At 34.9% G+C, this 25,852-nt stretch overlaps 2 protein-coding genes across 2 annotated transcripts; both read left to right on the top strand.

Annotated features, from left to right (window-relative positions):
* Positions 1-10,819: 10,819 nt before the first annotated feature.
* LOC113874214 lies at positions 10,820-11,281 on the top strand. The gene has a single exon (XM_027512439.1). The coding sequence runs from the start codon at positions 10,820-10,822 to the stop codon at positions 11,279-11,281; it is 462 nt and encodes a 153-aa protein (XP_027368240.1).
* A 2,352-nt stretch (positions 11,282-13,633) lies between these two features.
* On the top strand, positions 13,634-14,302 carry LOC113874213. The gene is made up of 2 exons (XM_027512438.1): positions 13,634-13,875; positions 14,017-14,302. The coding sequence occupies exons 1-2, from the start codon at positions 13,634-13,636 to the stop codon at positions 14,300-14,302; spliced, it is 528 nt and encodes a 175-aa protein (XP_027368239.1).
* Positions 14,303-25,852: the final 11,550 nt, after the last annotated feature.

The following is a 25,852-nucleotide window of genomic DNA, read 5'->3' as shown; positions in this document are numbered from 1 at the left end:
TAAAAATAAAATCTCTTTTTGGTGGGCGCAGAAATTGATGTAACATTCTAATTTTTATTTGCATTTTTCTTGTTTTCAAAATGGAAGAGTTTTCTTAAATTTTTTTTTTAAACAAAAAGAATATTCCTTTTAACTCAAGCGAGAATAGATCAGATTTTCTCAATTGTATTTTCACTCAAGCGAAAATTTGTGACAAAAATGGGTAGTTTTTTGCCGTGTTTTCACTCAAGTGAAAATACTCTCGCTTAAGCAAAAACATCAGTAGAAAAGTAGCAATTTTTGTCTAGTTTTCTCGCTCATGTGAGAATTCGCGAGCCTTAAAGGGTATTTAAGAGATTTTCATTCTAAAATTTGTATTGTGAGCATAGGGAACCTCTCACCCACTTCTTCCTCTATTCTCCCACTTCCTTTCTTCTGAGAAACTTCTCCCAAACTTCAAACTACTTCCAAATCTGAGCCTGAATTTCCTTTCCTCTTAATATTGAGTAAGTTCCTTGGAGCTCAATCCTTCAATCTCATTCTATATTTCTCTGCTTTCTCCTCTCTCAAAGTGCTCTAACTTATAATATATAGGAGAAACTTGGTCTTTGGACAACATCTCCTTCGAAATGTTGCATTTCCCTCTAAATCCTGAGGAGATCTTGGTCTTAGAAACACTAGTTATCATCCCTTTGGTTATGAGAGAGCTATTTCCATGTAAAGGGAGTTAATTCCAAACCTTAACTCTTATTTATGTATTTTTATTTAAAAACTTATTTGTCTTTTATTTTGAATTATAGAACTCAAATATTTTCTTAAAATCTTAGCATTAAGAATGTAATTTTGAACATGAAAAACCTATGGTTGTTTCTAGAATTATCTAAATAAAATTTCATAATAAAAGCTCTAAATAAAATCATTTTAAGGAGTTCTATGATTTTACTATCAATCATTATGTATGTACAGTTAATATTATAAATTATTATTTAGAATAATATGTGTACTATGAATGAGGCTAAACTTTAGGATAGATGATTTTTATAAAGACCACGAGAGTGTGATCTCTAGTAATGCACTTTAAATTGTACGATTGGATTGAGTCCGAAGGTGCTCAACTTTCAACATATTGTATTGATTTGTATGATAATGTTTGTATGCTCCCTCACACACCATTACTTACACATTCATCACACACTTTGAGTAGGATCCTATACCCGAGTCTGAGTATGCTTAGGATTAGAGGGGTTATGTAGCGGTGTCATTTTGGACGCACGTCCTATTTGGCTATCGTAAAAATCCTAGCTAGGGTTTGACCTTTTTTTGATGTCCCACATCTAGTAGACTCCCTACTGTTGTGGTCAATATCAGGGATTGGATGATCTTAACTCTAGTGACCTTTTAGGATTATAAGCCATCTTTGGTGAGACTTTACATGTATAAAAAAGTTATAGGTCTTTATGTTAGACCCTTTAGGTGACCCGAAATAGGACACAAAGGGAGTTTTTTTTTTTCTTATCTACTCTTTTTGGAAGTCATTTGAATTATTAGCACCTTAAAGTTCTTAAATAAAAAAAAGAAGAAGGATTTTGCTACATTTTGGAACAATACTAAAGGCTAGTGATTCACGTGATTCTCTAAGTTAATTTTTCTTACATCATTATCATTTCATATATCATTGCATATCATTTATTTGAGTATCGTGCTTATTGTAATCCATGTAACACTAGTAATTTTAAAATTAATTTTGAGAATAAGGTTAAGGATGATAATTCGCATGATTCTTTTGTCATTCTATTTTCATATGAAACATTATCCTTCTAAGTATCAATTCAGATTTATAGAAAATAAAGAAATCATTTTTGAAAAGATCTTAAAAATGTAATGATTCATATTGTTCTTGCATCCATCATCACATATTTGTTTCATTGATATAAGTGCCTTGTGAGTTATTGGTTCGTTTAGAATTAACATTAATCCTTATTACCACTAGGACCTTGTGTCAATGAAACAGATAAAAGATTTTTCATATATTTTCTTTATATTTGTATGTTGAGGATCACAAAGTTGTTTGAATATCTAAGAAAAATAGAAATTAATGTAGGATCAAGTAGCAATGAGATGATATCATTTGAATTACGAAAAAATGTATATTTTGGTGTGGTTTATTTGTTAATGATTCCACATTAATTCTCGTTTAAAAGAAAAACTTAAAGATGTTCAACAACCGTGATGATTCTTCAAGTTTTCAATTTTCTCTTTAAACATGTTCTTCATTGTGTTAACTTCTTTTTTGATTGCATCACTCACAAAAAAATTTAAACAAATATAACGGGAAAACATTTTCTAAAGCATCCTTATAGAACTCGTGCTCAAACAAGGATCATAGATGAGTTAGAGGAGCATAATGAAGAACTGAGGAACGATGTCAATCAGCTGAAGGAACAGATGATACAGATCCTAGAGGCACTGAAATCTTTAAAGAGAAGAGCCATAGAGGGGACCTTTACTCAAGCACCTCTAGCACAACTCACTCCTACCTATCCACTTAGTTTCACCCTTACACAAGGACTGTCTCAAAGTTTTCCTCCTCATGAAACAATGGTGCCTCTAACCTTGCATGTGGAAAGGCCTCCATAACAAGCTTTCAATCAACAAGATGTCCAATTTCTCCCATATGGCCTTCCCTCTAGTTATACGCCATCGATAGCTGAGAACCCACCAAACACTAGCCAGCCACCAAATCAACCCAACCCTACACAACCTTCAGGTCCACAAATCCAACCAATCCAAACATCTATCCCATCATATGCTTATCGTCAAAATTCCCATCCTCAAGAAGCTCATATACCTCACACTATGCCTACCTCAAACCACTAATCCATCACCAACCACAAATCACTAATCCTAGCCTTGATGGAAACCCAGCTATATTATCATCCCATTTCCATAAGACCTTTGAAGAACCTCTACCCAATTATTCAAAACACTTCCAATCTAGAGAAAAATTGAAAATATTGGAAGAAAGATTGAGAGCTATTGAGGGGAGTAACTATGGCATTGGGGAAGCTGCAGATCTTTGCTTAGTCCCAGATGTGATAATTCCTCCAAAATTTAAGATACTTGAATTTGATAAGTACAAAGGAGTGAGTTGCCCAAAAAGTCATCTGATAATGTTCTGCAGAAAGGTGACATCCTATGCTCATGATGACAAGCTGCTGATTCACTTTTTCCAAGACAGTCTGATTGGGGGAGATTTGAGTTGGTATATATACCTTGAGCGTACTCGAATTCGTAGTTGGAAAGAGTTGGCTAATGCTTTCCTAAAACAATACAAGTAAAACCTTGATATAGCTCCTGAGAGGTTACAACTACAGAATATGTCAAAGAGGGAGGAGGAAACTTTCAAGAGATATGCTCAGAGATGGCGAGAAGTTGCAGCTCAAGTGGAGCCCCCTTTGTCTGAAAAAGAAATGATAATGATGTTTATTGATACTCTCCAATCACCTTTCTATGATATGATGATTAGAAGTGTTTCATCAAACTTCTCTGATGTTGTGATTATTAGAGAAAGAGTGGAAGGAGGAATGAGAAATGGAAAGATATCTCATAATTCTGTCAACCCCTGCAATATAAAGAAATTCACGAACAGTCAGAAAATGAAGAAAAAATGAGACACTAATGTTATAACTTTCCACCCAAGAAAAATCTCTTTCATTATACCTAAGTATGCACTCCCTCAGTTTCAACCTATGTGGCATACCCCTCAAATGTCTTACCTATGTATCAGTACCATTTCACAGAACCCAAGCTCCCAATCTTATCAGCTATGATCTTACCAACCCACTTCACCTACTTTTCCCATAGCACCACTCATGAGACCACCCCAAGATTGGAGCCAAAACCTTTCAACTATATTAGACCCCAAAACAATCAAGAAAGGAAGCAAGTTCACTTTGACCTAATCCTCATGTCCTACACAGAGTTGTTACCTCGCCTATTTCAAAGTTCACTTGTTGTACCATGTCCAATGAAACCTATTAAACCGCTCTATCCAAAAGGGTATAATTCAAATGCAAAGTGCGAGTATCATGCTGGTGGCATTGGTCATTCAACAAAGAATTATAGAGTACTAAAGTTCAAAGTGCAAGACTTAATCAATGCCAAATGGCTAAATTTCAAGGAGGACAATCTTAACATTAGGAGTAATCCTCTCCCTGGGCATGGAGGACCATCAATAAATGCAATTGAAGAAGGATCATCCCAAATTTTAGTGAAAAAAATTGAAGGTATCAATTTTGTCCGCTGAACACAAAAATTGGCAATTTTAAGATCATCAAGTTTCCTATGATTTTTAATGCCTATTCATAGTAATCATGTAAAGCCAATCCAAAAGTTTTATCCCAAAGCTTTAGGATATTCTTACTTTTTGAAAATACTGATATAAGATTTCTTTTTGTAATTTGAAATATCAGTTGATCTTGTAAGGTTGGACACATGTTTCCTTTTAAGTTATATTTTTAATGAAATACATTTTGAATTCTCAGTAATCTGTTGAGTCATCCTTCCTTGTTATTTGAATCTTGTCGTTTATTTTCTCTTTTCTATCTCAACTCTCATATAATGCATATTTGAAAGTGACATATCAAGATATGTTTGGGTGTGAGTGTTAGCATGGTCGAGTATGGATTGCCACTGAAGCCAGAATGTTTTCCAATTAAGCAAAAAATAGGATGGTGAAACCTGAGATGCTATTAAAGATTAGGGAAGAGGTTACACAAGTTGTTTAAGTAGTTGAAGAATTTCAAATTGCAGTTGAACTAAGCTAAATGTACCTTTGGTGGTAAATCAGTCAAGTTGTTAGGGTTTATAGTCAATCAAAATAGAATGAAGGTTGATCCTGTCAAGGTAATGGCAATCATTGGGATGTTACACCCTCACACCTGAAAAAGGTCCATAAATTTTTAGGAAGATTGAATTATATTTTCTTATTCATATGCCAATTAATTGCCATTTCTAAGTCAATCTTCAAGCTATTAACAAAAATCAACTGGTGGAAGGTTTTCCTACAAGGAGCTTTAATCCTTACAAAAATAGATGAAAAAGGTTTTTCAAGCCCAATCAATTCTAATACTATTAAAAAATATTATGCTTAAAACAAAAATAAAAAATATATATACACAAAACAGGAAGAGAAAAGGAAAATAAAAGAAAGTAGCTCGCTAGGTTGAAAATCCGAGATAGTGACGTAGGCAAAAGTTAGAGCGACTTGGTGAGTTAAAAACTCGAAAGAGTAACTTAGGCAAAAATTAGGGTCAACTAAAATTCTACATTATATTGAAAACCTAAAAAAGGGAAATTCAGAAGAGATGTGGGCAAAAAAAAAAGTTGTAAGAAAATCCTGCACACTGAGGCAATATGATGGAGTGAAGCATTAATTTAGGGCAAATTTCACAATGATTAAGTCAAATCAGCAATCGGCACAGACTAGAGCAATGTGACATGGTAAAATTCTGAACTGGGGCAATTTTGGATTGTTGAAGTTGAATCGAGTGAGATATAAGTCCAAAACATCAAATTGGGCCAATTATTTTTGAAAGTTTTGTTAATGGGTGGTCAATTTACATGAAAGATTAGCACTGTTTATATAAAAGGCATCACTTAAGCGGCATGAAACTTCACTATTTTTGTAATCATTCTAATTCTTTTTTGATGTATTTGTTTCTTACATTACTTATGCCATTATTTTTTCCATTACTTATTCCATAAGCCTTCTTTGTAAATTAACCATGTCTTCTCCATTATAGTGATTCCATTTTTTTTTATCAAATAATTTTTTCTTGTCGCCTTTCAATCAGTATGTGCACTACTTTACTAATTCGTTTACTCAAACTTTTCAACAACGTAAACCAACAATTCAATTGTCATTTCAGTAATTATATATTAAAAGGAAGCATGTTAATTGTTGAACGACTTGATATACTATTAAAGAAAGGTTTGAGTTTGTTTTGTTAGATCTCTTTGATAACAGCTGAGATATAAAGGATTTAATACTTGAAACTTGTTTTTCTATGTTGTAACTACTGATAACTGATTTAATAACACTGAGATATGACTGATTTATTATAGACTTGTCTTAGCTGAGTTGTTGAAATGATTTTAGCAGTGCTGCATCATGCTGAGATATATGTCTTGCATCATTATAAAGTTGAGTTACACATTTAGGTGGATAGACGTGTAACGATAGAGCATGCTGAGTTGTGTTGTGCTGTTTGGATCGAGATACCAGAATGAGTTGCTTCCGGACCGACTCGGTTCCTTCTGGATTACTTAGACTGTAAAACCAGTTGGAAACCATTTTCATGTTGTGCATTAGATGGGCTGGGAATGCATGGGGTTGTTACGGTGAGTAAATATTTTGCTTTATATATATGATTTTATTTTATTTTTGTAAGCTCACCCTTGCATTTCTGTTTATGCTGTTGTATGCATGTGTACTGCAATGATCGTATAGTGGTATATGAGCAGATGTAGCAAGTGTTGCATCTACTTCATAGGCTGAGGGGCCAGTGGAGAAATGTTAGAAGCTGAAGTTGAGTAATTTTGCATTAAAGTCCTATTTCCTTATATTTTGAGACCTCATATAGAGGGAGCTATGTAGTATAATTTTGTGTATTTTGAATATTATAAACTAAATGTTATATTATGTTGTTCTATTGGATATTTGTTGTAAGAAACTTTGTTTTATTTTGAATGAGAAGTGAATTTTATGCTTATATTCTCCATTATTTTTCTATCTTAAATAAGTAAGTGGTGTAGAAATAATGTTCTCGATTTCTTATAAAAAGGGGTCGTGACAGCTCAGGCGAGACTCTCGATCAAGCGATGGTTATGTTGTTTGAGCGAGAATGCAGCAAAATGCAGGTTCTGTAGCTCGACGTCCTCACTCAGGTGCCCCACACCTCGCTCAAGCGACCTAGAGTTCGCCCAAGCTCTAAGATTTTTCAGGATGTTTGGGCTTACTATTTTGCCTAAGCTCGAAGATATTTTGTTTGACTTTGGCATTAACTTTGAAAGGTTTGAACAAAGGTTTCTCCAATTGAATTTGAGAAGAAGAATATTGTTCGGAGGGCAAGTGTACCCATTGAGAAGTAATAAAGGGTTCTTAAATTAAGTTCTCGAAATATCGTCCCACAAGGATTATTTTTCAATTACTAAGAATTTCCTAATTCAGTTGTTTGAGCTTCAAATATACGAGATTAATTAAAACAAGAATTTATAAAATCAATTATAAAACTAAGAGTAAGGAATACAATGCACGTCTTGGTTAAACTTATCAAAGAAGAACCTAGGGCGTATGTGTTTTCTCATTCAATCCTTTATGTTATTTTTCTGTTTAACTCTAAATCCAATTTTCTTGTGATTACCAATCATTCATATGAATACTATTAATACCCAATGGTCATGCAATATTAATATTCTTTTCTCTAAATTAACATCCCCAATGGTCATGCAAGACATCAATTTAAGAAAGCTTAAGAAGCCTATGAACTTGTTAATTTAATAACGATTAGAAGACAAAGATTGGTTTGGTCCACCTAATCCTTTGTCTCGTTTTACCCTATAGATCTATTAATTAACCGAGGTATGGTCCCTGACAATATAATTAATTTAGGATTAAGAAATAAGTGCAATAGGATAAAATCTAATCACAAAACATAAATCAAATTTAGATTCAAACATCAAAATCTCATAAATTCATGAACGATAGTTTCCATAGCCCTAACTATGGACTTAGTTACTCATGCTAAAGAAAATAACTAAAACAATCATAAACAAAGCCATAGAGAAAAGCAAACTAGAATGAGATGAGTTCCCAGTCTTCAAGTACAGGTGCTCGAAGTTCCAAGTCTCGCCAAGAATATGCCAAAGATCCCCCTAGAAGAGAAATGAGGTGAAAGAGCCAAAAGCCAAGGTGTAAAAACTGTCTCAAAAACAGTCTCTTTACGATGCCTGAGGTCTCTCTTTTAATAGGGTTTGGAAACTCTAAAAACTCTTCATAATTGGGCTTCCCGCAAGTGAGCACGGCCGTGCTTATTACTGGGTCTGGGCATGCTGACTGCTGCAAAGCTCTAACCTTCCATCAATTTGGGCCCAGAATGCACCCAAAATCTACTTGCGACCTCTTTATACCAAACTGTATAATTAATAAATAAATTAGTGTAAAAGCCAAATAAAATAAAGGTCAAATATGAATATATGGGCTGTAAAAGAGGGCCTAATTACGGATTTATAAACGATGGTTCCTTATCTTTTTGTCTAACAGGAATAACTGAGCACTTGTCTTACTAATTTTATCACCTAAGACTTAGAGATATTTATTGGTATGGTTGGCCTGTTCCATGTAACGCCCTGAATTTTGTAATATTATTTGATTATTAATATAAATGTTATGTGGATTTTTATAGGTTTATGTATTTGATATATATGTATATATATGTTGTAATGAGAATATATGTATATGTGATGATATAAACCTGTATGAGTGTGTGAATGTGAGTATGAGCATGTGTATTGGTTGTTGTGGAACTAGAATTATTGTAGATGATTGGGATTGGACTGAAAATTTGGCTAAGTGTCTGGTGCAGGTTGTTCTTGCTGTAGCGAGATATGTCTCGCTGAAGCGAGAGGGTCCTGGGAGGAAGGCATGAAATTGTCGCCATCTCGCTGTAGCGAGAGGTCCTTTACTGTAGCGAGAGAGTGACAGTTTGGAGTGCATTTCTGGGTGTAGTCTTGCTGTAGCGAGATTCTGCAGAAACCAGGATGCAATTTTCTCTGAGATTTTCGCTGTAGCGACAAGGGGCGTCGCTGCAGCGAGAGTGTCACGACCAGAGGAGTATTTGAAGGGGTTAGGGTTTGGGAAATTTATTTCCCATTCCTCTCTTTAAAACTTGTAATCCCTTATTATTTTGAAGAGCTTTGACGAAGCTTTGTATTGGAAAATTATATTTAAATGAAAATTTAATTATTCCCATTTTACGAAATTTATTATTTTGAAATTAAATTAAGGTGTTACAATTTTGGTATCAGTGCATTTAATCCAAACCGAACTGTGGTAGGCTGAAGCGTACAAGTTGAGTGTTGATTTGTTTTGTTTACTTGAATTATAAATGTTGCTATTAATCTGACATGTTAGAATGTGGTTTGTTGCATTATGGTTAGTTTAGCTTAGAATGACTGGTAGAGGTAGAGGAGCAACAGACACCAATGACCTCATGGAGCGCATGGCTCAAATTCTGGAGACCTTGGTGCATAACCAAGGCGGAGAGCCGACTGAATACCGAGGGTTGTCTGTCTTCGCTAGGCACGATCCTCTAAATTTTTAGGGAGGATTCAACCTCAAGAGAGCTCAAAGGTGGTTGGCGGAAGTAGAAAAGGTCCTTAATGCAATGGGATGCCGTGAGGAGCACAAGGTTACTTATGCCACATACTTGCTGTGTGGAGAAGCGGAAGATTGGTGGAGGTTTGCAAGTCAGACCTTGCCACAGGGGGTGGCTATATATAGTGGGAATCATTTAAGGCAATCTTCCTAGGGAACTACTTTCCCCGGGATCTGAAGAAGCAGAAGGCCCGTCAATTTCTTGAACTGAAGCAAGGGAACATGATAGTAAGGGAATATGCTGTAAAGTTTTAGGAGTTGATGAAATACTGGCCTCACTACCAGCATGGGGGTGAAGAGGAAGACTTATGTGCTCAATTTGAGCATGGACTGAGGCTAGACATCCGAGCTGCAATTAGTGTGTTCCAGTTGACTGACTTGCCCACTCTGGTGAGCAAGAGCAGATTCTTTGAAGCCAACTCGAGGGGCAAGACCCTGGACACTAGTGGGAGTGGTCCAGTGAGACATGATAGAAGACCCCTTAGGTTCTCAAAAGGACTATATTCAGGTTCAAGTAATTCTAAGTCTAGAGAAAGTTCATCTCAAGAAAAGAGCAGTGGACGGTAGAAATACTTTGGGGAAGAAAGAGTGGTGGTGACACCAACAGTGAACATGGGTGCACCACGAGCCACACACTCTCCTCCTGACTAGACCTCCAACCACTACCTTTACTGAGCGACTCGTGACTGCCCACGCGGTATCTGTGAGGCAGGGGTAACCAGCGACCATTCATGGTGTGAAATTGTGATCACAGTGCCACAGTGAGCATGGCTCGGTGCGGTAAGCACACATGTGTGAAATGTTGGTACAGTGAGTGCACCTGTTGTGTTTTGAATTTGAATAGATGATGAATGATGATTGTGATTGAGATTAAGATTGAGATGCTTATCTTATGAATGCATGATTTAACTATGTTAGTAAATGTGTAGTATTTGAGATTAGTCTTTATGTTTATGTGTGTTGGATAGTGTAGAGTACTCACCCTTACATTTATTTTTCAGGTGACCAAGACGATAAGCACCTGACTCAATGAAGGAAGGATGAACTGCTATAGGACTTAGATTATATTTTGAAATTATGATGTAACTAGATTAGTCCTATAGTAGTCTTTGATATAAATTTGTAATCCTTTGTTGTTTTGAACTGTTTTATGAAACTCTATGATAAGACCTTTTTATTTAAATGAAAATTTTGTTACTCCCATTTTGTGAAATTATTACTTAGAAATTAAATTAAGGTGTTACAATTTTGGTATCAGAGCAATTCATCCAAACTAGACTAGGGTAACGGGCTGAAGCTTCCAAGCTGAGTGTTGATTTGTTTTGCTTACCTGAATTATAAATGTTGTCATTGACCTGATGGTTTGAATTGTGGTTTGCTGAATTTTTATAGCTTAGAGTAAACATGGCTAGTAGAGGTAGAGGAGTTAGAGATATTAATGACCTCATGGAGCGCATGGCTCAAATTCTGGAGACCTTGGTGCATAACCAGGGTGGGGAGTCGGTCGAATATCGAGGATTGTCTGCCTTCACTAGGCACGATCTTCCAAAGTTTGAGGGAGAATTCAACCCTGAGGGAGCTCAAAGGTGGTTGACGGATGTAGAGAAGGTTTTCAATGCAATGGGGTACCGTGAGGAACACAAGGTGAACTACGCCACTTACCTATTGTATAGGAAGGTGGAAGACTGGTGGAGGTTTGCCGGTCAGACATTGCCACAAGAAGGTGGCTACATTCGATGGGAGACCTTTAAGGCAATCTTCTTAGGCAATTACTTTCCCCGGGATCTGAGGAAGCAGAAGGCCTGTGAATTCCTTGAGCTGAAGCAAGGAAGCATGACAGTGGGGGAATATGCAGCAAAGTTCTAAGAGCTGATGAAGTACTGGCCTCACTACCAATGTAACACCTTATGTTTAATATCAATAAATCATAATTTCGCAAATTCGGAATAAAACAAATTTCATTTCAAATAAGGTTCTCAACTCTTGGTTTCATCAAATATTTTAAAATAAGGAAAGGGGTTACAATCTCTATCAAGTCACTACTACAGGACCCATTCAAATACATTAGTTTCAGATTAAAATCCTAGTCCCATAGCAGTTCCATCTGCCCCTTTCACTGAGTCCGGTGCTGATCGTCTTGATTACCTGAAAAATGAATGTAAGGGTGAGTACTCTACACTACCCAAAAACACATAATAAACGTAGAGTCTCACCTTCAAAATATTTCCAATACATTAACCCAGCACAAACACAAGCAGCATTTCACATCCATAAGTATAATTCATAAACCCAATGCATTTGCACGCCAGCCACATTCACTGCAGCACTGTGATCACAGATTTACACTATAAATGGTCGCCGGTTACCCCCGCCTCACGGATACCATGTGGGCAGTCACGGGTCGCTCAACAAAGGTAATGGTCAAATGTCTAGTCAGGAAGAGAGTGTGCGGCCCATGGTGCACCCTTCCGCAGTCGGTGTCACCACCACTCCCTCTTTGCCAAGGTATTTCTACCATCCTCATCTCCCACACCTAGTGTATTGCTGAACCATTCATAGCACATTACAACGGCGCTAACACGCCCATTCACACATATCCCATTCACGCATGCAATAATCATGCTTACGCACAGCACACAACCCACATTGCATTCAAATACACAGCACTAGGCTCACATTCATTTCATATTACACAGCACATAGCCAACATTCATCTATATTACACGGCCCTCGGGGCCCACATTTATTCACACACTGCAATCCATAGCAAAATCCCATCAACCACATATTCTCTCATACACATAATATTCATATATCACGGCACATGGACCACATTATATTTCACAGTAATTTCCTATCCTCTAGTCAGTTACATCACAATATTTAACTAAATAACGGTAAACCGCATACAAAGAGTAGGGTAGAGTCCCCCCTTACCTTGGATTGAAGACCCACGTTCGAACTCAACTACGAAAATGCTCCCCACAAGACTTTTCGCCTAAAAACATGGAAGAATTCCATGAGAACCCCAGAAATCACCAAAAATAGAGAAAGGGAAGGAAAACGAAAATCCTAACCGTTTAAAACTCACCTCCAAGCGTTCCCCACACAAATCTGAGCTCCAATCTCGCTCCCGAACGGCTTTGGAGGCAATTAATCGGTGGAATAGGGCTTTGGGCATGAAAGGATCTAAGGGAAAGGGAGAAATAACTTTCCCCAAACCCTAACCCTCTTTGAATCCTTTTCAGGTCGCGACACTCTCGCTACAGTGAGATATTCTCGCTGCAGCGAGGGGACCTCCTTGCAGTGACACACCCTCTTGCTACAACAAAAATCTCAGAAGAAACTGCACTCTAGTTTCTGTAGAATCTCGCTACAGCGATACCCTCTTGCTACAACGAGACTACACCCAGAAATACACCCCAAATTATCGCTCTGTTGCTACAGCGAGACGTCTCTCACTACAGTGAGAAGGCGACAGTTTTGGTCCTTCCTCCCAGGGCCCTCCCGCTACAGCGAGAATCCTCTCGCTGCAGCGAGAACAACCCAGTAACATGCCCTACACTCAGGCACTTAGCCCATTTCAGCCTAACTAGTCATGCATACACATAAATACACACATCCATGTACTTAATACACATAAACCTCATTATCAAATAAATCAACATACATGTGAATATATATACATATATATAATAATAATATTATCAAAATTCAGGGCGTTACAACCAACATGGGGATGGTGAGGAGGAGTTGTGTGCTCAGTTTGAGCACGGGCTGAGGCCAGACATCCGAGCTACAATCAGTGTGTTCTAGCTGACATACCTACCCACTTTGGTGATCAAGAGTAGAATCTTTGAAGCCAACTCGAGGGGCAAGACAGTGGATACTAGGGAAGCCAATCCGATGAGGCAAGATAGAAGACCCCCTAGATTCTCCAAAGGGCCATATTCTAGCTCAAGCAATTCACAGTCTATAGGGAGTTCATCTCAGGAGAAGAGCAGTGGGAGTGGCTCATGATTAGGCTTTTTCAGAGGACCGATCAAGTGCTTTAGGTGTGGGGGGCCACACATGGTGAGAGACTGCCCACAGCCAAAGATAAGCTGCAATAACTATGGGAAACTAGGGCACATTGCTAATCTGTGTTGGGCCGCTAAGAGGAGTGGCAGTTTAAGCACAACACAAAGACCATAATCACGAGGGACCACAGGGTCAAGTATGGGGCCAAAGCTGAGCATTTCGGGTAGAGTTTTTGCCATGAGTGGAGCAGAGGCTTTGCAGTCAGAGGAGCTGATCCGAGGTAAATATGTAATTAAGGGCAGATTGGTAGATGTGCTATTTGAGTCGGGTGCTACGCACTATTTTGTTTTTGTGGATTGTGTGAAAAGTATGAGTCTGCATGTGATTGATTTGCCATGTAATGTTGTGGTGACTACACCTACGGGTAAGCCGGTTGTGACGTCATGGGTGTGCTTGGGATGCTCTATAATGGTGCATGGTAAGGAATTCGAGGTGGACTTAATCTGTTTGCCTCTTTTTCAACTAGACGTACTCTTGGGAATGGATTGACTTGCTGCCAACCATGTGCTGTTGGATTGCAGAGAGAAGACACTGATCTTTGGTGCATCGATGATAGAAGTCCCGAGGCTGTTAAGTCATGGTGCATGGGAAAACACAGTGAATGCCAAGACCTTTATGATTATGTTCTCAATGGAGGCTAAAAGCATGGTAGAGCCGGAGTATATCTCGGTGGTGAAGGACTTCTTGGAAGTTTTCCCTGAAGATGTTTCTGAGTTACCACCTGAGAGAGGGATAAAGTTTGCCATTGACCTCATCCCGAGAGCAAGCCCAATTTCTGTGGCACCTTATAGGATGTCACCTGTGTAGTTGGCGGAGGTTAAGAAACAGGTGGAAGACTTGTTGCAAAAGCAGTTCGTAAGGCTGAGTGTATCACCGTGGGGAGCACCAGTGCTCTTGGTGAAAAAGAAGGATGGAAGCATGAGGATGTGTATGAACTACCGACAGTTGAACAAGGTGACGATCAAGAACAAGTACCCACTTCCAATGATCGATGACTTGATGGACCAGTTAAGAGGAGCTGTGGTATTCTCAAAGATTGACTTAAGGTCAGGATACCATTAAATTAGGGTGAAAAATGAGGATGTACCTAAGACGGCATTCAGGACGCGATATGGCTGTTTGGGGTGACCAATGTGCCTGCAATGTTCATGGATTACATGAACAGGATCTTCCATGAGTTTTTAGATAAATTTGTGGTAGTATTCATCGACGAAATCCTGATTTATTCGAAGACTCACGAAGAGCATGCCTAGCACTTGAGAATCATTCTGCAGATTTTGAGGGAGAGACAACTGTATGCAAAATTCTCCAAGTGTGAGTTCTGGCTATCAGAGATTCAATTTTTGGGGCATGTGGTGTTGAAGAAAAGGATCATGGTGGACACTACAAAGGTGGAAGCAGTGGCTGGGTGGCCAAGACCGACAAATGTCACTGAGGTTCGCAGTTTTCTAGGACTAGCAGGTTATTACAAGAAGTTTATTGAAGGATTTTCTAAGATAGATTTTCCCTTAACGAAGCTAACCGGCAAAGGTAGGGACTTTAAGTGGACGAAGGGGTGCAAAGCTAGTTTCTTGGAGTTGAAAATAAGGTTGACGTCAGTGCTCGTGTTAGTTCTACCCGACCTGGAGAGGAAGTTTGATGTGTATTGTGATGCGTCCGAGCAAGGACTTTGGTGTGTTTTGATGCAAGATGGACGAGTGGTTGCCTATGTCTCGAGGCAGTTGCGCCCGCTTGAAGTCAACTATCTAACTCATGACTTGGAGTTAGCGGTGGTGGTTTTTGCTCTTAAGGTGTGGAGGCACTACTTGTATGGAGTAAGGTTTGAGGTGTTCAGTGACCACAAGAGTTTGAAATATCTGTTTGATCAGAGAACACTGAACATGCAGCAGAGGAGATGGATGGAATTTCTCAAGGACTACGATTTCACATTGTCTTACCATCCCAGTAAGGCAAATGTGGTGGCCAATGCCTTGAGCCGGAAATCATTGCATGTGGCAGCGATGATGGTGAAAGAGATGGAGTTGATTGAGGAATTTTGGGACATAAATCTAGCCATGGAGGTAAGGCCAAGGAGTTTGTACCTTGGAGCAATAACAATTCACAACGACTTTTTGGTGCATGTTTGGGATACACAACAGGGAGATGCTTTCTTACAAGATATGATGAGACAGAAGAATGAGGGAAAGAATTTGGAGTTCCACTGTGATGAGAATGAGGTGATCAAGTTCCAGAACTGAGTGTGCATTCCCCAAGTGGATGGGTTGAAGCAAATGATACTGGAGGAAACGCATAAAATATGTGAAAGAGGTTTTGGTGAAATGGAATGAAAAGAGATGTAGCTAAATATGTGACTAGATGTCTAACTTGCCAGAAGGCGAAGGTAGAACACCAACATCCACTTGGGTTACTGCAACCGTTGGAGATCCCTGAGTGGAAATAGGACAATATTTCTATGGACTTTGTGTCCGGGTTACCAAAGACCAGGAACAATCACTATGCCATTTGGGTGATAGTGGATCGGTTGACTAAGGCTGCACACTTTCTCCTAATTAACATGAAGTATAAGTTAGAGAGGTTGGTGGACTTGTATGTGCGGGAGATTGTCAAGTTGCATGGAGTGCCGATGAGTGTGTTATCCGATAGAGACCCGAGGTTTACCTCAAAGTTTTGGGAGAGCCTGCAGAGGGCGTTGGGCACTAAGTTGAAACTTAGTTCGACATATCACGTACAGACAGATGGTCAGACAAAAAGAACTATCCAGTCCCTAGAGGACTTACTAAGGGCTTGTGTGCTTGAGCAGCAAGGGACTTGGCAGGAATGTTTGCCATTGGTAGAGTTCACTTACAATAACAGTTATCATGCAAGTATTAGAATGACACCATTTGAGGCTCTGTATAGACGGAGATGTAGGACTCCTTTGTGTTGGTATGAGAATGGAGAGACTACTTTGTGTGCCCCAAACATGATCCAGAAGCAGAATGAATAGATCAAGATGATCAGAGAGAAAATGAAAGTTGCACAAGACAGACAAAAGAGTTACCATGATAAGAGGAGGAAACAGTTGGAGTTCTAGGTGAGTGACCATGTGTTTTTGAAGGTCTCACCTATGATCGGAGTTAGGAGAGCTTTGAAATATTGGAAGCTATCTCCTAAGTTCATTGGGCCATTCAAAGTGTTGAGTAGGATTGATGTTGCTGTATACCAGATAGCTTTGCCTCCAAACAGTAAGGGAAGACTTGTCTTATGATGTATCTTCAGTGAGGATAGCAGATCACCGTGTTAAACAGCTGAGGGACAAGGAGATCTCATTGGTGAAGGTGATATGGTACTCTAGTGATGAGGGAGATGCCACTTAGGAAACAGAGAGTAGAATGAGAGAGTTATATCTGGAATTATTTGTATAACTTGTGTGTATTTGGTTGAATTTCAGGGACAAAATTCCTTAAAGGAGGGGAGAGTTGTAACGCCTCAAATTTTCTTTGTAATAATATTTTAATATGTTAATATAAGTGTATATGTGTATTTTCATGTGTTGTGTATTTGATGCATATGTGTATATATATATATATATATATATATATCTGTGTGTATGTGTGATGTGATGAGAATATAAATATGATCGTGTGGGCTGTATGAGTGTGTGGATGATTGGGATTGGACTAAAAAATTTGGCTAACTGTCTGGTGTAGAGTGTCCTCGCTGCAGCAAAAGATGCCTCGCTGTAGCAAGAGCCTTGGGAGGAAGGCGTGAAATTGTCGCCTCCTCGCTGTAGCGACAAAGTGACAGTTTAGGGTGCATTTCTGGGTGCAGTCTCACTGTAACAAGAGGGTCGCGACCAGAGAAGATTTAAAGGGGCTAGGGCTTGGGAAACTCATTTTCCCCTTTTATCTCTTCAAGGTCCCTTCGATTCTCTCACCCCCAAACCCTTTTCCACCAATTAAATTGCCTCCAAAGTTGTTCATGAGCTAGATTGAAGGTTAGATTCGTGTTGGGATGCTTCGAGGTGAGTTTTAATTTAGGGATTTGGTCTCTCTCTCCCATTCTCTGTTCTCTTGGTCTTCCTTGATCCTTATGAGATTCCTCCATGTATTTGGGACTAAGTTTGCAAGAGGAACACTTCCTAGAGCTAAATTCGTGTGTGGGTCTTCAATTCGAGGTAAGGGGGGACTCTACCCTATCTCGTTGTGTTTAATTTACCAATTATTTCATTGAATGTTGTGATGTGGCGGAGATAGAGAGTAGGAAATGAGTATAGATGGCATGTTGAAATGTTGTGTGTATGGAATGGACATCTGTGTTATGTGCGGTAGATGAATATGGGTCAGTGGGCCGTGTACTGTGAATGAATGTAGGCACTTGTGCCGTGTGCTGTGAATGAGTAATGTGTGTGGTTGAATATGTGTGTGATGGGGCATATTGAATGTCGTTGTAATGATGCTGTGAATGGTTCAGCGATACGCTGAAGGTGTAGAAGATGAGGACGGTAGAAATACCTTGAGAAAGAGAGAGTGGTGGTGACACCAACAGTGAACATGGGTGCACCACGGGCCACACACTCTCCTCCTGACTAGATCTCTGACCACTACCTTTGCTGAGCGACCCGTGACTGCCCACGCGGTATCCGTGAGGCGGGGTAACTGACGACTATTCATGGTGTGAAACTGTGATCACAGTGCCACTATCTTTTAAGGGATTTCATTTCACTTAATCTCCGTTTAGAATCCTCTCATTTTCTCTGGATTCCCACTATTTTTTTCTTCTAAAAATCTCTTCCAAACTGTGATTATTGCCGAATCCAAGTTTGAATCCTTAATCTAAGCAACTCTAAGTAAGTTTTCTTGAGTTTAAATCTAGATTTACCGTTCGTTCTATCCAAATTCTATTTTTAAAGATTATCTCGTGTTGTTTAGGGAGAAGTTCCATTCTAAACGATCCTCTTCATCAAACTCTCTCTAGATATTCATATTGAGGTAAGGAGAGTTTAATTCCATCATTAGAGCGTAGAAATATTTTTACCTTTGAAACCTCAGTAGCGTTTGTTTTTGTTATGAAAATATGTTAAGATGAAAATTTTAGGTGTTATGATCGGTTTATGATGTATATTTCTCTGAACTTAGGAGGTTCAGTTGATGGTAAATGATTATCTTGAGATAATATGAGATATAATTGGTTGTAATATCCGATTTGTGCTGAGCCCAGAGGTATCCGATCTCTGGAAAAATTGCTTGATTGATAGTTGGATTATATGTGTCATAATGTGGTTGTTGAATTTAAATGATGAACAATATGTATGAAAAGCATGTGTGTAATATGCATTATTCTGAAAACATTTGAATAGAATTGAATCTAAGGAATGTGGAATTTTGATGAGATGGTAGAATTATGAGATGTGTGTTTACAATATGTGAATTGTAGCCAATTAATTGATGTAATTATAATACAAGTATTGTGACACATCAACGGGTGTATTCACAAAATATGTATCATAATACATTAAATTATATGGTCATAATACGTGTATTGTAACATGTTGATCTGTTAATAGTATATGAATTGATGAGAAAGGAATTAATATGAATAGTTACAGCAATAAATTGGGAGTATGGAATAGGGAGTGATTATGAAAGTCTGGGAAAAATATAGGGTGATGGATGACATTTGCTTGAGTGTGCACAGTTTATAAATTTACGAATGTATTATATGGCCGCATACTCGTTTCCTGACTAACACTCTTGATTGTATTTTTGCTAAAGGACCCTATAAGTGTATATGTTGTATCTGTATGCATGAGTTAACTTGCAGCCATTCACCTATTGTGTAAGACCTCATGAAATGCTGGAGACAACTATGCAATGTGATCACATTATATGAGAAATTGTTGGACTGGAAAGGAAGGAAATGGAACTTGTTGCTAAATTGTGTAATAGTGATTGATTCATAATTAATGATATAATATTTCATTTGAGACAATATAGATATTACTGTAGAGAATTGATATACTTATACTTGTATACAAAAATATATCTGTTGCTTATGTTTTAATGATGAGAAAGAGACTCATCCTTACAAAATATTTCAGAAAACAAGAATGACAATTAAGATCAAACTCTCGGCGTTTGGGTATGGATCAGAACTGCTCTAGAAAGAAAATTTTGCTTAATTTGGTTATTTAATGATGTATTATAAATCAAATATATATATATATATATTGGGTTAACAATCTACAAAAAGTATACTTTTATATACAATTTAAATTCAGTACTTGCGCACTTTATATTATTTTAATTTGGTATTATTATTAAATTACAATTAGACTCTAATCTTTTACCGATTAAATTAATTGTAAATATGTTTGAATGAGAAAAATTTTGATTCTTCATATACTATAAATACCTGTTTTGGATAATAACCAATTTTTTTCTTTTGGCTTGTAATTTCTAAATATTTATATTACTCATTTTAGCGAAGAATCAATTCATTCAATTGGTTTACAACTAACTATTATTTATTTTTTAGAATTTAAAAAGTAGGATGTTACATGAATCCTCTTACATTGTAGACAAACGTGATTTGGTCAAATTAAAAAAATATAAATTTGTTTGTCCAACATAACTATAATATGTTATTAAAAAAGTATGAGTGTCTAATTTCAGTTAAAATAGAACAAAAGTTTGTCATAAGGATAACAATAAGTAAGCTTTGGATAGGGTATTATAGTATCCATTTTCATACATTTATTTTCAAAAATTATTCATGGTCATTCTCATTCTAGCATAAGTAATGATTTTACTCCTCATACCAAAACTTATTAGATAATTAAATTTTTACTCGCATTACTCATGTTTTATATTTTCTATTCAGTGTTTACTGTGGTATCCTAAATTTTTTTTCATAGGTATCATATATAATTTATTTTAAATTATATTATTTATATCATTTGCTATATATTCCTATTATTATTATTATTATTATTATTATTATATTGCATATTGATACTAAGGATGGCAATGGATTGGGTACTACAGTACCTATCCCTATACTCACGTTTAAAAAAAATACCCATACCCAGCCCCATACTTGTGTGGGTATGAACATTAATCCCATACTTGTACCCTCTGGGTACCCACATACCTATCTTGTACCCATTACTTGAGCTTGTTTGAGAAAAAAATATTTATAAAGAAAAATATTTTTATATTTCACATACGTAGCATAATAATACAAAAATTCAATAAATAGTTGTCGAACAAGGTACAAACATAGATAAAAAAATAAATATTTAAAGATCACAAGTGATAAATGTGTCTTAATAGAATAATTTTTTAAACTAAAATTCTTAAAAACAATAAGCAAAACTAAACACACAAGTTATTTGTCAGCAATGACCCTGCTGCCGATCAATCGAATCTCACACAAGTTATTTGTCAGCAATGACCTTATCTTGTGTGAGATTCATTTGATCGGCAACATCAAAGTGACAACGAAATATATTTGCACAATGGGTGACCCTTTGTGTGGGATTATTTGGTGACCTCTTGTGGCAGCATTGACAATGTACTCTAATAAATTTTAATAAGGCAAATATTGAGAATGAGAGTAAAATTAGAGCAGAGAAGTTCAAGTACTAAACAACAACGAACATTGGATACATAAATTTTTTTTTAACTTTTGAATTTAAAATTATAAGAAAAATAACATATTTAATTAAAATAATATATTTATATATTAATACTAGTATTTTTAACTCATCTACTATACGAAAGTATTTTGTCAAAAATATAAATTTTTGAAAAATTATTTTAATGAATTAAATATTTATAGTGTATATAAATTTTAAAAGAAAGATTTTGAATAAAAGATAAATGGTCACAATAAAATATTATAATAAAGAAATATATGTGTATATCAAAAAATTATATTTTTTTATTGGAAGAAAAATTAACAAATAAGAAATAAAATATTTTTTTAGATTTTATATCTTTTCAAAAACTTTTTTAAATGTAAATAAATGGTAAGACTAATATTATATATACTAATAATAACAATCAATATTACAAAAAGGTCAGACGTTAGACGCACACGCACGGGTATGGGACGGAGTTGGTACTTAGATACTCATCTCGTATTCATCCCCATTAAAATCTGAGAGTTAAATACCCTATGCATTGTGAAAAAATTTTATGGATGCCCATTGAGTACTTTACCCATTGTCATCCCTAATTGATATTAATAAAAAAATTATAACATAATAATTAAATAATTGAATATTAATAATCATAAAATTAAGAATATAAAAAATATATAAATATAATATTATTATTTAAGTTTGTTTAATTTTAATTGCGACCTATTTATTATTCAAAGACTTAACCATTTTTCATGCAACAAATATAATAATTTTTTGTTAAAATAAATTTATTATTTAAACATGTAAATAAATAAAACATAATATATTAATATAATAATTAAATATTAATAATAATAGAGTTAAGAATATGAAAAATATATTAATATAATATTATTATTTTATTTTTAAATTTTAGTTTGTTTAGTTTTGGTTGCATCGTAATCCTATTCAAAGACTTAACCACCTTTTAATTTGTTCAAATGTAACAAATATAATAATTTATTATTTAAACATGTGTCTAAATATTATAGGTTAGAATTTTTTATGTACGATACCTAAAAATTTTTAGGAGTACCACAAAATTTACCTATTCCTCTCCTAACAACTTTTTTTTACAAACTAATAAAGTATAATTATTATCATAATAAAGATAATTCTTTTAAAAATACATCTAATAAGATAAAAAGTTATAATTTTTTCATCTAAAAATAAATAAAATAAAATAACATATATATATATATATATATATATATATAAAGAAGGATCTTCTCACACTACTAAAAACTCTTATACTTGATCTGAGCTTTTTATTTAACTTACATCCAACGGTCAATGAAAACTTAGGTATCTTTCTCACTTTTCTCTCCATAGTGAAACTTTTCATTACCTCAATCTCCTTTTCTATTTACTAGGTAACAACATTGCTTCATTCATTTGAATGAAGATTGTTTTGTTATTGCACCCTCTAAACTCAAGTTTTAACGTTACAATGAATTAATTTTTATTTACAAGAAAAAAAAACTCACAAAAAAAGTTTTACATTTTAAATTCATAGTTTATAAGGAGTACTAGGAGAGTGGTTATAATATCTTCTCTCCAAGTGACATTTGGAGAGCAATTAATTGCTCTCTAAGTGTATCCAACTTAGCATAGTAAGTAATACTTGTTGAAGCACTTTGAATTGTTTTCCAAGACAACATGAAATCGCTCTTTAATGCCTTTTTTGGTGTAGTGAAACAAACACTCTAAGATAATTCTTAACCCAAAAACAAATGAGAAGATCTTATCATGTGCTAAAAGCACTTATATTTCATTTAAATTTGTGTCTTATGAGATGTCAATGGTTCTTACTTACAGGCTAAGTGCAATTGATAAATTATATTATATTGATACTTTAGTATCCTTAAAACTATTTCTATGATTACTTCACTATTTTAGGTTAATTTTATTTGTTTAGGTTATTTGGGCCTTAATTAGTAATTCTACCTAATTCTTGTATTTTAGTACTTTTAACCTCTTCTAACTATTTTGATCATAACTTTTTATGTGGGTAGAGCATTTTAGTGATTCTTGTTGCACTAGAAAGTTAACTCAAAGAGCTTTAATTTGACACCTCATTTATTGGATTTGGAATTCTAAGATAAAAATTACAAGCATTTGAAGTTGACCCTCAGATGTTACAAGAATTAAATGTCCATTAATTTGAACTTATTAGCTTGTTATTGTTATTGTTTAGGTATATTTGGGCCTTAATAGTTTGTTATTGCCTCATTAGGCTTTGTAACCTATTTTACTTTATCAACTTATTAATTTAAGTTTAATTTAGGGTTAACCTCTATATAAAGAGAGGAAGTTAGAGGAATTATAGTGATTTTTTAACTTTTTTCTTTTTACATTTTTGTTATTTTTGATTTAGAATTAATTTGAATTCTTTTTTGTTTCTTCTCTTTCTTGCAAATTTGTTTTAACTTTTTTCATGATAATTTTTCTTAAACCTACGTTTGTTTTTACATTTATACCTAATTACACTTTATGGCACATTTTACTTTATGAATTTATTAGCTTAAGTTTAGATTAGGGTTAACCTTTGTATGATGAGGAAGTTAGAGGGATTACATACGTTTTTTGACTTTCTTCCATTTTATACTTTTTTATTATTTATTTAGAATTTGTTTTTAGCTTTTTATGATAATTTTCCTTAAACTTAAGTTTGTGTTAACAATTGTGATGTATGAGTAATTTTATAGATTGATTTATGAATTCAATCCCACAAAGTGATAAAGTAATGTTTTCTATTTTAATTCAATTCAAAATTTTATTTTTTACCTTTTCAATTTTATCATAAATACTTTGAATTTGGTCTTGGATCGTGTCAATATAATTCTAAATAATTCAGGTGTGTTGAGTTCATTACCCGTGCGATCTTAAAATGTTCGAAGATGCCTATTCAATAATTATTCAACAAATTCATATTAAAAACACATGTGCTTTAATTTGAATTCACGAATTGAATTGAGATTGATTTCAGAACCAAATATATTTTGCAGAGTAGAAATCGTAATTCAATTTTGCTTTCAATTTATTTAATTTATGTGTTTTAATTTCTTAATTTGAATTCATGAATTGAATTGAGATTGATTTCAGCAGAGTAGAAATCGTAAGTCAATTTTGCTTTCAATTTATTTAATTTATGTGTTTTAATTTCTTAATTGTGTTTTTACTTGCATTTAAAATCCATCAATTTTCTGTATTTCAATTTTAGCTTTTGTAATTGAGACCCTCGAGAGAATGACTTAAGTTTTTCTCTTAATTTACTACATTTATATTACTTTTTATTTGATCGAGTATGATCAATAACCCATAAAATCAAATCAAAATTGATTTTTAATGGTTACAAAATTGGCTATTGATTGCTAATTCTTTTATAGTTATAAGTCTGAATAATTTCATGATAATTGCATATCTTGTAACTTCTAAAAAAGACATAACTATGACTAAGAAAATTACTTAAAAATTCAAATAAAAAAAATATGAACCTATTTATTGTTTATTAGTGACAAACCATTATATTGATAAATCATGATCTAAAAATGTATCTTAGACGGGCTCTTAAAAATTTTTATTTTTTAAGTAATTCAATTATGATTGAATAAATGTATCTTTAATATTTAAGGAAAAGTGATCCCATTAACCGGAGTTTTTAGCATAAGTTGATTCTTTTTATTTTTATTTTTATCTTTACAATGCTTGATTTATTTAACTTATTTTCACTTTAATCATTGAACTTCTAATTTTTTGTGAAGGATTTTAGTTAATATGGTTGAATCTCTTCATATGGATAAAGCTACTCTTGTATCTATATACCTTTATCTATATCTATTAAATTTTGTATGTATTTTTTATATCTAAATTAAAATCCAATTAATAGATATTTATCCTGTGTTTAGGATGACAACACAAGATTTATCTAAGGTTAGAAAATCAAAGCTTAGCTCAACTCATAGCCTCACTACAAGACAAAAGAGACCAGATAATAGCGACAAAAAGGCACAGAGCTTAGGTACAAACTGAAAAGCACGTACAGTGGCATGGAAGAAAAGTGAGAAGACATTCGCTTCCAACCATGAAGGATAAAAGTATGCAGCTTTTTATTAGTGCATCAATTCCAATGATATGAAGCAAAACGAATGTTCAAATAACCAAAGAGGAATATACGTTTCATTCTACATAATATATATTTTAATAAAATTCAAAAAGTGTCCCGCTCACCTGACTAAAAGTGTACCTATTTTATATTTACTTATAAATATAAGATTTGTTAAAATCCACAGTTTTTAATAAAAGAGAAAATCTATGAACAAAGAGAATCAAACAAAAAATACATAATTCTTAGTTATAATATTACTTGTTCATTTAAATTTATTCCATTCTATTTTCTTCTTATACTTCTCAAGCTTACAATTCCCTCTTTAAATTTATTCCAAAACACCATGTAAGTTATGAATATTATTTTGTGGATACTAAATAAGTATTGGTGTCACATAACAAAGACAAATCCACACCTATTTAAAAATTTTAAAAAGCTCAAATTTTCATTTTCACCCCTTATTCATTCTAACTAAAAAAGGTAACTTTTTTAGATACAATCAAAACTTTTAGTTACAAACAGACAATTTTATTTATTTTCACATATTGTAGTTTATTTAAGTACTATACAAAGTTTTGTATCT

Source organism: Abrus precatorius, unplaced genomic scaffold (assembly GCF_003935025.1).
Source record: "Abrus precatorius isolate BTA unplaced genomic scaffold, Abrus_2018 Scaffold8, whole genome shotgun sequence".
Lineage (NCBI taxonomy): Eukaryota > Viridiplantae > Streptophyta > Magnoliopsida > Fabales > Fabaceae > Abrus > Abrus precatorius.
This window is presented reverse-complemented; position numbering and strand designations above follow the sequence as displayed.